The sequence below is a fragment of the Heterodontus francisci genome, chromosome 9 (genome assembly GCF_036365525.1).
Source record: "Heterodontus francisci isolate sHetFra1 chromosome 9, sHetFra1.hap1, whole genome shotgun sequence".
Lineage (NCBI taxonomy): Eukaryota > Metazoa > Chordata > Chondrichthyes > Heterodontiformes > Heterodontidae > Heterodontus > Heterodontus francisci.
The window spans coordinates 54,960,116-54,973,891 of record NC_090379.1 but is presented as its reverse complement, the minus strand read 5'-3'; the positions used below and the strand labels follow the sequence as shown (position 1 = coordinate 54,973,891).

The 13,776-nt window shown below is 44.3% G+C and overlaps 1 protein-coding gene across 5 annotated transcripts in view; it reads left to right on the top strand.

The window, feature by feature from the left end:
• nid2a (nidogen 2a (osteonidogen)) overlaps positions 1-13,776 on the top strand; it is a 165,924-nt gene that overhangs the window by 73,898 nt on the left and 78,250 nt on the right. For 4 of the 5 annotated variants that reach the window (XM_068039105.1, XM_068039107.1, XM_068039108.1 and 1 more), the window contains exons 17-20: positions 1,350-1,577; positions 2,732-2,977; positions 4,941-5,186; positions 12,279-12,524. In XM_068039105.1, the coding sequence (XP_067895206.1) occupies positions 1,350-1,577; positions 2,732-2,977; positions 4,941-5,186; positions 12,279-12,524 (966 nt within the window). The remainder of the gene's footprint in view (positions 1-1,349; positions 1,578-2,731; positions 2,978-4,940; positions 5,187-12,278; positions 12,525-13,776) is intronic. The other variant, XM_068039106.1, reaches the window with a different exon arrangement.

Sequence of the window (13,776 nt, the reverse complement as noted above, 5' to 3'; positions counted from 1 at the left end):
CTGATTGTCATGCAAACAGCTGATTTAGGATCTGTTATCTCCTGTAGTTATGCAGTGCCTATCACTATTGATTGACTTTGAGCTGAAGCATGACTGGGACAATAGGTCTGACCAACTCTTATTTGCATCCAATAAGCCGGATTACCTTTCTTGATCATTTCACCACCCCCCCCCCCGCCCTGTCTTCCCAGCAATACTTCTGTTGTCAACTATCTTAGAATTCTCCTTGATCATCGTTTCTACCGTTCCATCTTTTCCACTCCTATTTCTCTGGCTTCCTTGTTCTCAACAAATTAATTCACCATTTATTCAGGCTTTCCACCTCAGAAAAATGGCAGTATATCTTCCTTCTAAGATTCAGAAATAGATGCAATGATCAAAGCAGGTGAGAATAAAGGATTACAATTTAAGAGAGAACATCAGATAACTAAAGTAAGAATACAGAAAAAGAGAAATCAATATTTTTATAAGGTAATTTCTCCTGCTTGTCGAAACCATTAAGTTCGTTAGTTTTCTTCCTCATTGTTAAGCGTTCCAGTCTCTGTAGGTAATTTTGGACTTCAGTGTCTGAACAGGAACCTGTCTAAGTGGAACACCAGCTCTTTACAGAAGCTGCCTGTGATGTCTCTCAGGACTTGAGTGAGGTTTAGCTGAGTTTAGTATAAGATTTGTGAGGCAGAGATTGAGACAGAAGCAGCAAGCTATTGAACACAAAGGCTTCCTCTTTATTCTCTTTTATTTGTCACTCTGCCCACTGTAGTATATTAGGCAGGAAACTGGAAAATAAAATGATAATGAGCTGGCTGAGTTAAAAAGCCACTGACTGATATATTGCACTTATTTCCAGGTTCCCCATCCGGTATTGGGTACCCCTGCCCTCTCCAACAACACTCAGTGCTTTTGCGAAATTAAATCAAGCCCACAATCTCTCTCTCCAAGGCTAGTTTTCTCCCCAATGACATTCCAGCAAAATAGATCCTATAAAGTCCTATTCTACCAATCAAACCTTCTTTCCAATTACACTTCAGGTAGAAAAGTTCTGTGAGATGCTATGGCCATAACAGTTCCTTACTGTAAACTCTCACAGTAATCATTATTAATTAAAATATACAAAGATCTGGGATTGTGTTTGGAATGATCTATGCAACATTAGCCAAAATCTGAACTCTAGCTGGTTACAGGCGCATCCCTGGTAGTGAAGAAATTAAAAGCAATTTCCTGTGCTGCACCAAGAACATACATGAAACGTATTGCACTTAAAAGAGACGATCCACGACTCAATTTGCATGATTTGTACTTTTATTTTCCACTGTCTGAAAACCAGTTTCAGTTTCTGTTTCTTTTATTAGCAACTAATGAACGTCCCAAGACTGCTTGTGAACAGCATCGAGAGAGACTGCATGGATCGCAACCTCTTATTGGAGTCTATGTCCCTGAGTGTGATGAGGAAGGGAGCTTCAGACCTCTGCAATGCCACAGCAGTACAGGCCACTGCTGGTGTGTGGATGAAAATGGACAGGAAATTCCTGGGACCAGGACACCACCTGGAACGGGTCAACCACGCTGTGGGCTGCCAGGTCAGTCAGTGTTTTAATTGAGCAAAATGACCAGTGTTGTAGCAAAAGTGAGAAGTTCAATGGGGTTTTAATTTGTTTCTGTCAGTCCATCTTGAAATTTGGTGAAACAGCCATGTGCAATTCATAGAAGCTGCTAATCATGGAATCAGCCGATTGCTGATCAGCTAATGTCTATCAACATTGATTGGCATTGGACTGTATGTATAACTGGGATAAAACACCTGATAACATTTATTTCCATACAATAGGCCTAATTATCCCACCTGATTATTCCCTCCTCCTCTCCCATCAGTCTCTTCTGTTGTCAACCATCTCAAAATACCCTCGTATCCTTCATTTCTGCTGATTTCTCTTTTCAACTGCTGTTTCTCTGGCTTCTTTGTTCTCACCAAATTAATTCACTGTTTATTCAGATTTTGCAGCCTAGGTAATGTGGCAGTTTATCTTTACATCTAATTCTGAATCTTAGAGTGATGAAAAATATGAACAAAGGGCTAAAAAGAATTTAGTTGAATCTGAAATGTAACAAAAACGCAAAAAAGACAAATCAATGACATTCCATCTCTCTGATGTAATCATTCAGTGCATTAGCTTTTTTGTTCAATTATTTTAGTGTCTGTATTTTATCTTCTAATTTTATACTTCCTACATTTTGTTATATTTTTGTCAATACACAATCCTGTAACATGAAACCCTTCTTGCTAAGGTCAATTTTCTTGACATCATCTTCCAGGAATATAAACCCTATACAGTCACATTCAACTAAACAGAATGATTTCCAGTTATATTCATTGAATAATAAATTGAGAGAAACTGCTGTCATTACTGTTACTCAGAATAAAGTTACAAAGAAGTAAAATTTATCAAATAATACAAAAAATCTAGGATTGTGTCTGAAATGTAATATTTGACACTAATTCTGGTGTGTAGAGGTGTATGCCTGTTGGTGATGGTGGTGAAAACAATTTAAGATGACGTATTAAGAATATCACATGTCAATTATATTGTGCAGTAATGCATATTTGCTTAGGTGTCTTTTCTTTCCTATAAACAGACTGGTGACAACACATGAAGTGATGTTATGTGTCCCAATTTGAGAGATTTGACTTTTAATTTGTAAATGTTTCAAATCCAGTTTTCTTTTGTTTGATTAGCAACCATTGAACATCCAAAGACTGCTTGTGAACAGCATCGAGAGAGACTGCAAACTGAAGTGAGCCTGCGTGGATCTCAACCTCTTATTGGAATCCACATCCCTGAGTGTGATGAGGAAGGGAACTTCAGGCCTCTGCAATGCCACAGCAGTACAGGCTACTGCTGGTGTGTGTATGAAAACGGACAGGAAATTCCAGGGACTAGGACACCCCCTGGAAGCAGTCAACCACGCTGTGGGCTGCCAGGTCAGTCAAGTCAGTATCTTAAATATGGAGAATGAATAATGTTGTAGCAAAAATGATGGGTTCAGAAAGACTTTTTTTTTTAAAGTGAGTCTGGATTGCAAGCTGTTGGGGCACCTCTGTGTAATTCATAGCTGATTATCATGGAAACAGTTGATTTAGGTAGCTGTGAAGTGCCTGTTGATGTTGCTGCTGCTGCTCATCTTGTGCCTCATCTGAGCTCCAAGGTAAAACTGCATAAGCAGCTGCTGTGCCGAAAGGAATGTTGTTAGCTGGGAAGTGTAAATCAATCGATGTAGACTCCAGAGCAGCAGAAATCACCTCCAAAATATTGAAAGCACTGTCTCAAAACAAATTCTGTGAGCTAAAGCCTCCCACCCAGACAAGGAAGCAGGTATGAGATCTCAGTCTTTAAAGCATTTCTTGCCTGTCACTTACTCAGCCACCCCAAATCCCTCTGTACTCTCACTTGGATTTTCCAGATGAGTTCCACGAAGCCCAGGAAATCTGTGCACACACTGGGCTGGATTTAGTAGAGCCAGCAGGGCTCCCGGTGCCGGGCCAGAAAGGCGGTGGGAAACCCATTTCATCCATTTGGAGACCCCCGGCTTTATTTAACGGCACCTAGACAATTAACAGCCCGGCTGCGAGATCACCATCCCTTCAAGGATGGAGATCCCATCTCCTAAAGCTGTAGGCCAATCAGAGGACCGGCAGCTCAGTAGTATCGGAGCGCCACTGCCAAAACTACAAGAGGCCTTGGAACCAGGCCCAGCACTCAAACCCCGGACTAAACATAAGTGAGCTGGGGCCGCCAAGGCCAGTCCAGGGGGCCCTGGCGATCTCGGGGGGCTGTGAAGATGGACGTTGAGTGCAGGGAGAAGGGATTTCAGTGAGGTGGGTTGTTTTCCTTCGAGGGCCCTCCGTGGGCCATACACTGCCCACAGAGGAAGGATCCCCCAAGCCCACATGGAGGTTGCCTCTTTTATTGGGAGACCTCTCTGTGTGGCGGAGACACCCCCCACTGCTGTTTTAATGCTAGTGGCGGGGGAGAGAGGCTCTTACAGGCCTCAATTAACCTATAGGCGGGAGGGTAGTCGTCAGCCTATCCTGCCCCTGACTTCATTGCGGTACAATAAGAAGGCGACGGGCCCTCCACCCCTCGCCTCCCGTCGCAATTCTATGGACCCCACCACCTCCTAGCCCATCTCTGGCGAGGGTGGGGGGGGGGGGGGTCCCATTAAATCCAGCCCACAGTTAAAGTCAGAATTCAGCATTGAAGAAGCTGATAATGAACACTTAACATATTTAAATTGCTAACCCACCTGTCGCACAGAGGGATTCCTGTGTGCTGCAGATTGCGTTGAGGTTAAAGGTGGAAGTTGCCGTGCTGCTATTGGCTTCCCGACACGCGGGTAATTTCAGCCCTTTTAACGAAGCACCCACTCGCAAACCAACCCACCAGGTTAAAGCTCCCCACAAAATCCTTGTCCTTAATTTAAATTTTCTCCCCAATCACATTACAGCATAAAACTATCCTTCATAAATCACATACTACCAAACAAGTTTCTTTCCAATTGCACACCAGCAGTAAAATTCCTGGAGATCCTGCTGCCAAAGAGTTCCCCACATTAAACTCTCAAAAAGTAACATTTATCAGATAATACATACACAAAATTAGGATTGTGGCTCAAATAAACTTTACAGCACTAATTGACAATACTAAATTTTGGTAGGTACAGGTGTATTGCTGGTGGTGGTAGAATTTGGAGAAATTTGAGGTGATAAATTAACTATATCATGTGGAATCTACTGTATTTCAAGCATTTTGGCTTGGGTGTGTTTTCTCTCCAATAAACTGGTGACTACACACAGTGTACAAAAAGAGATGTTACAGATACAATTTGAGAGATTTGTACTTTTAATTTGTAATTGTTTCAAAACCAGTTTCTTTTTGTTCGATTAGCAGCCAATGAACGTCCAAAGACTGCCTGTGAACAGCATCGAGAGAGACTGCAAGCAGAAGTGAGCCTGCGTGGATCTCAACCTCTTATTGGACGCCACATCCCTAAGTGTGATGAGGAAGGGAACTTCAGGCCTCTGCAATGCCATGGCAGTACAGGCTACTGCTGGTGTGTGTATGAAAATGGACAGGAAATTCCAGGGACTAGGACACCACCTGGAAGCAGTCAACCACGCTGTGGGCTGCCAGGTCAGTCAGTATTTTAAATCTGTGAAATGACTGATATTGTAGGAAAACTGAAGAGTTCAAAGAAACCTTAATTTGTTTAAAAATGATTCTAACTTGGAACTTGGTGAAGCACACGTGTAAAAAGTTGATCATCGTGGAAACAAATTTAGGCTTCTGTTACCTCCTATATTTACGAAATACCTATCTCTATTGTTTGGCATTGAGCCTTAAGTATAACTGGGATAAAGCACACTTATTTGCATTGAAAAGGCCTGATTATCTTTCCTGATTATTCCCCCACTTCTCGTATCACATCGATCGTCTGTTGTCAACCAGCTCCGAATATGTCTTGTATCCTTCATTTCTACTGATCTCTCTTTTCCACTGCTGTTTCTCTGGCTTCTGGGTTCTCACCACATTAATTCACCATTTATCCAGATTTTCAACCTTGGAAGAGTGTGGATATGTCTTAATTCTAAGATTCAGAAATATAAGCAATGAGCAAACCGATAGGCACAATGGATTAAAAATGAAAAGAAACCATCAGAAAATGAAAAAAGAAAGCAAAAAAAAAAATCAATATTACTTTTTTGTTCCTTTTGTTTCTGTGTTCCAGTCTCTGTGTTTTTCTCCTTTCCAATTGAATATTTTCTAGATTTCTTATATATTTTCATTCAATAATCCTGTGACATAAAGGGCTGATTTTGAACTTCCCGACCTGCTCGCTCATAGCACAAGGGAATACCAGATGTTTCAGTGGCGTGTCTGTCAGTGGCTTTTAACCCAACCACTACATTTGCTTCCGACTTCCAGGACTCGCATCCAATTAGAGCAAGTGGGGTGATGACAACCCACATCAAGCTATCTTAGCTCAACTATTTCAAGGGACCCTGCAAGGATCAAACTTGAAGCATTGTAGAAGTCTTCACATTTGGCCAGAACCTGCAGATATGGAGACACAAGATAGCAAGGGAGTACCACGCTTCAATGAAGTCTCTCTGGAGATGATGCACAGACTCGATGGGCCAAATGGCCGCCTCCTGTGCAGGACTGTTCTATGATTCAATTACTCTATGATGCTGCGAGTTGTAAGGGCCCGTATGGAGATTCTGTACCCTGTTGACTGGAGGAAGAAGCCTGCCTCAGAAAAGAAGAAAGCCTGGTTTTAAGTCATTGAGGAAGCCAGCAGCAGGAGTGTGATATCCTGGATATAATGCTTGAAGAGGTTGAATGTCCTAATCAGGGCAGGCAAGGTGAGTTGCAGGGCATATTCAACTACATCCTGATGTACGTCTTAGCCCAACCCCACTCACACTGTCTTCCCAAGTCTTCTCCCGCACCTCATGCCAACAGACCTTGCAGGTGCGGCCATCTCTCTCTGTCTAGGCATCTCCTCACATTCCCGTTTGATCATCCGCCATTGACACTCACCCTCATCTTTGTGCAATAGCACACCTATCCCTCACAGTGACCCTTCACAAATGTCCATTCATCCTCACATTACATTTCTCCCTCTCATAGGTCTGTTCTTTCCCTCCGTGCAGGAGAAGGGAGAACCGAACACCAGAGACAGGCAGCAAACTGGAGGTGGCCCTCCAGCCATCTCAATATCAACAGGTGCAGAGGAGGAGGGGCTGGAGATAAGACAAGTCTTGGCATACCCGGTCACTAGAGATGGAGAGATGGGGGTCTCCCAGCTACCTGGTGATGGAATTAAATATCACACAATCACACGGCATACAACACTCACTCATGTTGACTTGGTGTTGTCAGCCAGTGAAACGTGTTCATGTGCAAAATGTTCATTAACACCTTCTAACCTTGACAGTTCTAATTCATGTATTTAATCTCCCAGAGGCCCATCAAGCTTCCCTCAGGAGCTGGTGCAGGAGGAGAATGAAAACTCCTCAGAAAAGGTCACTCATCTCTGAGGAAGCACCATCACATGGCCCGTGTACACCCTCCACCAGCTCAGGGGACACCTCAGTGGGACCGTTCAAGCTAGGTATTCGGGTTTTCACCTGGTGTCTCACACATAACAAGTGAGCAACAGCAAATGGTGGATGCAGGGACGGCAGTGGAGAGTTGCCAAGGGAGGGCACAGGATGCTCCAGCTCTGTTCAGCTGGATGCAGATGTTGATCCTCAGGCATCATCGAAGAAGAGGACTAGTCTAGAGCAGCAGCAAAGAATGTGTGAGATTCTTTCAGTCTTTCCAGTCACATTGCACATAGTTGGTGAGCGATTGGACGAGCCCATCTCTGACTTGAGTGATTTGATATCTCAAGCCTTGCGCTGATGTCTACATCTGTGGAAAGAGTGGCCACCTGCATGGAGCATCAGATGCAGCAGTTGACCGAGTGCACACTGGCCCTCACTGATGGCCTGCATACTCAGAATGCCACCTTAAGCAGGATTGAGGAAAACTTAGCCTTGGCTATTCAGTGCCTCACTGAAGTGCAGCAAAGTGCTCTCCAGCTCATTGCTAGCAGGGAAGTGCGGGTGACCCATGAGAAGGAAGATGGAGAAAGTGGACATAGAAGTGGAGACTCTGTTCAAAGTGCTTCCACTTCTGGCTTTTTGCTTCCCTGCCCCGCCACCCGCAGTCAGGGCCTCAAATACTGATGGGCGAGTCTGCCCTGCACAGGTGCAGGTGGGGCAGTGTTTGGCAGGGCCCTCATGGGCTCCAAAACCCAGTGGATATTAGCCAAGAGCAACTGAGCAGTCACAGCAGGGATATGAGCAGCCTGCCTCTAGCTCTGTTGAAGCCACAGGGGTAGCACCACATTGGAGTAGTAGCAAAAGGACGAGTAAGGAATTGTAGTTGTACAAGGGTATGCACATGGGTGTTACATTGTCACATTTCTGTTGATTTTTTCTGTACCATAAAATTTATGTTTGCTCTATTTTCCTATCTTGCCCATTTTTGCCTGCAGCCTGCCAAGTGGCCACCTGCCTTGGTAAGAATGGTAGTTCAAGAGTTAAAAACAAGCAGTGGCTGTCGATGGGAATGATGGATTATTGATTAGGTGACTGCTTTGTGCTGGAGGCTGGAGGGGGGCAGGGGTGCCCAGTGGGTTCAGAATTAGTGTGCCACATGGTTGCACTGCCTCAGTTTAAGTGAAACATACCTCAATCAGCCTATCCCAGACAGCTATGTGTTCTGCTGCTGGTTCCCTTCCCTTGCTCTTCCTCCTCCTGCTTATCCAGTTGCTGCTTCTCCTCCAAAGAGGCAGAGTGCTCAACACATTCCTCCTCCTGGAGCTCCAGTTCTCACTGCTGTACAGTGTTGTGCAAGGCACAGCAGACAACTATCATTCTGCATACCCTGGCTGGTGCATACTTGAAGGATGCCCACAGATCTATCCAGACACCTAAAGTGCTTCTTCTCTATTCCGATTGCCTTCTCTCACAGCTCTGGTAGGCAGGTAGCTTCTATTTTACCTTTCCTGAATGCTATTCTCTGGGCCCCTCACAGGTCTCAGCAGCCATGTCTTCAGAGGGTAGCCCTTGTCTCCACGGAGCCATCCCTAACTCTGCTTCGAGGTGTGGAGATCTCAGAAAACTTGACTGGCACTGGATGAAAGCATCATGACATCTCCCTGGGAATCTTGCAGATATGCATGATGATGTTTTGGTGGTTGCAGATGAGCTGAACATTTATGGAGTGGAATCCCTTTTGATTTTGAAGACTCCAGGGTGTTCTGGGGACACCTTGATTATGATGTATGCAGTTATTGACTCCGTGGACCGGTGGGAAGCCAACCAGAGGGGCAAAGCTGAGTGCCCACTCACTCTGGCCTCATTGGTTGAGAAGTGCACATAAGTTTCCAGCCCTGGCAAACATGGCATCAGTCACCTCTGAGATGCACTGGTGAGCAGCAGATTGAGAGATTCTTCAAATATTGTCTTCAGTTCCAAGGAAGGAGCCAGCCACAAAGAAATTAAGAGCTGTGGTGACTTTAACCCCCACTGGCAATGCATGTCCAACTGGCAGAAGGTTTCTTCCAGGAGGCTGCATATGTCAGAGACCACTTGACCTGAAACTCTGAACCTCCTCTCCTGATGCACCACTGCTCAGTCATGTCAGGAAAGCTAATCCTCTGTCTGTAAGCCCTGTGCTCTGTGTTCATCCTCTCTCTCCTGTGGAGCAGCAGGTGGTTGTGGAGAAGGTCACGGCTCTGCTTCTGGTGGTGTTGCTGCTGCCTATCTTGTTTCTCATCTGAGGTCCAATATAAATCTGCATAAGAGGCTCCCATGCTGAACTGAAGGCTGATAGCTGGGAAGAGTAGCTCAATCAATGTAAAATCCATTGCAGTAGAAATGACCTACAAAGTATTCAAAATGACCTCCAAAGCTGTCTCAGAACAAGTTCTGCAAGCGGGAGCCTTTCACTCTAGGCAAGGAAGCAGGTGTGAGATCTCAGTATTTAAAGCATTACTTGCCTGTCACTTTTAGAGCTCCCTCATATCCCACTGTCCTTTCACCTTGATTTCCCTGATGAGTGCCAGGAAGGCTGGAAAACCTATGCACACACCATTAAAGCCACAATTCAGGGTTAAAGAAGCTGTTAAGGAGAAGTTAACATATCTAAATTCCCAACCCGCCTGCCCCGTGCACTGCAGATCAGGCTGAGGTTAAAGGTGAAAGTCAGCAAGTTGATGACACACTGGCAATTTCAGCTCTTCTAACCAACCACCTACTTGCAAACACACCCAGCCAGTCAGGTGAAAGATCCCTCAAAATTCTTTGCCCCAAATAAACTTCTCCGCAATTAAATTACAACGTAAAATATCCTGCACAAATCACATACAAACGAATGTATATCTTTCCAATTACATGCCAGCAAGAAAATACTGTGAGATCCTGATGCCAAAGCAGTTCCTCATAATAAACTCTCAAAAGGTAACATTTATTGGATAACATACAAAAATTTGGGATTATGTCACAAATGAGCTATACAACCTTAATTGAAAATACTAAATTCTGGTGGGTAGAGGTGTATCCCTGGTGGTGATAGAATTTGGGTCAATTTAGGGTGATAAATTAACTATATCATGTGAAATGTATTGTATTTAAAGCATTTTTAAAAATTCATTCATGGGATGTGGGTGACGCTGGCTATGCCAGCATTTATTGCCCATCCCTAATTGCCCTTGAGAAGGTGGTGGTGAGCTGCCTTCTTGAACCGCTGCAGTCCATTTGGGGTAGGTACACCCACAGTGCTGTTAGAAAGGGAGTTCCAGGATTTTGACCCAGCGACAATGAAGGAACGGCGATATAGTTCCAAGTCAGGATGGTGTGTGACTTGGAGGGGAACTTGCAGGTGGTGGTGTTCCCATGTATTTGCTGCCCTTGTCCTTCTAGTTGGTATAGGTCGCAGGTTTGGAAGGTGCTGTCCAAGGAGACTTGGTGCATTGCTGCAGTGCATCTTGTAGATGGTACACACTGCTGCCACTGTGTGTCGGTGGTGGAGAGAGTGAATGTTTGTAGATGGGGTGCCAATTAAGCGGGCTGCTTTGTCCTGGATGGTGTCGAGCTTCTTGAGTGTTGTTGGAGCTGCACCCATCCAGGCAAGTGGAGAGTATTCCATCACACTCCTGACTTGTGCCTTGTAGATGGTGGACAGGCTTTGGGGAGTCAGGAGGTGAGTTACTCACCTCAGGATTCCTAGCCTCTGACATGCTCTTGTAGCCACGGTATTTATATGGCTACTCCAGTTCAGTTTCTGGTCAATGGTAGCCCCTAGGTTGTTGATAGTGGGGGATTCAGCAGTGGTAATGCTGTTGAATGTCAAGGGGAGATGGTTAGATTCTCTCTTGTTGGAGATGGTCATTGCCTGGCACTTGTGTGGCGCGAATGTTACTTGCCACTTATCAGCCCAATCCTGGATATTGTCCAGGTCTTGCTGCATTTCTACACGGACTGCTTCAGTATCTGAGGAGTCACGAATGGTGCTGAACATTGTGCAGTCATCCGCGAACATCCCCACTTCTGACCTTATGATTGAAGGAAGGTCATTGATGAAGCAGCTGAAGATGGTTGGGCCTAGGAAACTACCCTGAGGAACCCCTGCAGTGATGTCCTGGAGCTCAGATGATTGACCTCCAACAACCACAACCATCTCCCTTTGCGCTAGGTATGACTCCAGCCAGCGGAGGGTTTTCCCATTGATTCCCATTGACCTCAGTTTTGCTAGGGCTCCTTGATGCCATACTCGGTCAAATGCTGCTTTGATGTCTAGGGCAGTCACTCTCACCTCACCTCTTGAGTTCAGCCCTTTTGTTCATGTTTGAACCAAGGCTGTAATGAGGTCAGGAGCTGAGTGGCCCTGGCGGAACCCAAACTGAGCGTCACTGAGCAGGTTATTGCTAAGCAAGTGCCGCTTGATGGCACTGTTGATGACACCTTCCATCACTTTACTGATGATTGAGAGTAGGCTGATGGGGCGGTAATTGGCCGGTTTGGATTTGTCCTGCTTTTTGTGTACAGGACATACCTGGGCAATTTTCCACATTGCAGGGTAGATGCCAGTGTTGTAGCTGTGCTGGAACAGCTTGGCTGGGGGCGCGGTAAGTTCTGGAGCACAGGTCTTCAGTACTATTGCTGGAATATTGTCAGGGCCCATAGCTTTTGCAGTATCCAGTGCCTTCATTCATTTCTTGATATCACGCGGAGTGAATCGAATTGGCTGAAGTCTGGCATCTGTGATGCTGGGGACTTCAGGAGGAGGCCGAGATGGATCATCAACTCGGCACTTTTGGCTCAAGATTGTTGCAAATGCTTCAGCCTTATCTTTTGCACTGATGTGCTGGGATCCCCCATAATTGAGGATGGGGATATTTGTGGAGCCACCTCCTCCAGTTAGTTGTTTAATTGTCCACCACCATTCATGGCTGGATGTGGCAGGACTGCAGATCTTAGATCTGATCCGTTGGTTATGGGATCGCTTAGCTCTGTCTATCGCATGTTGGCTTAGATATGTTTTCTTTCCTATAAACAGACTGGTGACAACACAAAATGTACAAAAACAGATGATGTTTGGCCCAATTTGAGAGATTTGTACTTTTAATTTGTAATTTTTTACAATAGCAATTTCTATTTGTTTGATTAGCAACCAATGAACGTCCCAAGACTGCTTGTGAACAGCATCGAGAGAGAGTGCAAACAGAAGTGAGCCTGCGTGGATCTCAACCTCTTTTTGGAATTCACATTCTTGAGTGTGATGAGGAAGGGAACTTCAGGCCTCTGCAATGCCACAGCAGTACAGGCTACTGCTGGTGTGTGTATGAAAATGGACAGGAAATTCCAGGGACTAGGACACCACCTGGAAGCAGTCAACCACGCTGTGGGCTGCCAGGTCAGTCAGTATTTTAAATATGTGAAATGACTGATAATGTAGGAAAACTGAGAAGTTCAAAGAGGTTTTAATTTATTTTAAAATGATTCTAACTTGGAATTTGGTGAAGCACACGTGTAAAAAGCTGGTCTTCATGGAAAAATCTGATTTAGGCATCTGTGATTTCCTATATTTACAAAATGCCTATCTCTATTGTTTGGCATTGAGCTGTAAGTATAACAGGGATAAAGCACCTGACCATATTTATTTGCATTGAAAAGGTTCATATTCTTCCTGATTATTCCCCCAGCTCTTGCATCAGCCTCTTCTGTTGTCAACCAGCTCAGAATATGTCTTGTATCCTTCATTTCCACTGATCTCTCTTTTCCACTGCTGTTTCTCTGGCCTCTGGGTTCTCACCAAATTAATTCATCATTTATTCATATTTTCAACCTCTGTAAAGTGTGTATATGCCTTCACGCTAAGATTCAGAAATACACGCAATGAGCAAACAGTTAAGCACAAAGGATTTAAATTGAAAAGCGACCATCAGAAAAGTAAAGGAAGAAAGCAAAAAAGAGAAATCGGTGATATTGTTACTTTTTTGTTCCTTTTGTTTGTGTGTTCCAGTCTCTGTGTTTTTCTTCTTTCTAACTGGATATTTTCTACATTTCTTGTATTTTTGACTTTCCATAATCCTGTGACATGAAATCTTTGTCCCCAATTTAAATTTTCTCTCCAATCACATTACTACATCCAACTATCCGACATAAGTTGCATGCTGATGAACATATTTCTTTCCCATTACACTCCAGGGAGAAAATTCTGTGAGATACTGCTGCCAAAGCAGTTTCTTAATTGATTCTAGGTTTTCCTCCACTACTCTTATCAGGAAGTTTACTTCACACATTGATCATCCTTAGTGTGTGGAAGAATTTCCTCCTTTCTGTGTTAAATGTACTCATCTCTCCACACCCACCCTGTCCGCCGACCACCGCCCACTTAGTTTGAACCTTTGTTCCCTTTTTCTACTCCAACAATTTTATTTCACGTAATATTCAGCATTAACTTTTTCTATATCCTTTGCACTCTCATACACCTCTAAAATCACCTCTCAGTTGCCTCCTTTTCAACTTGAAAAGGTCAAGTTTCTCCTCATTATCAGACAGCTGACACTGGGGATCAGCTTTGTGACTCTTTGCACTGTCTGCAATGTTCAATCAAGTGTTAAAGATGAGCAATAGGTGCTTGTGGAAGACATGGATTGTTGATT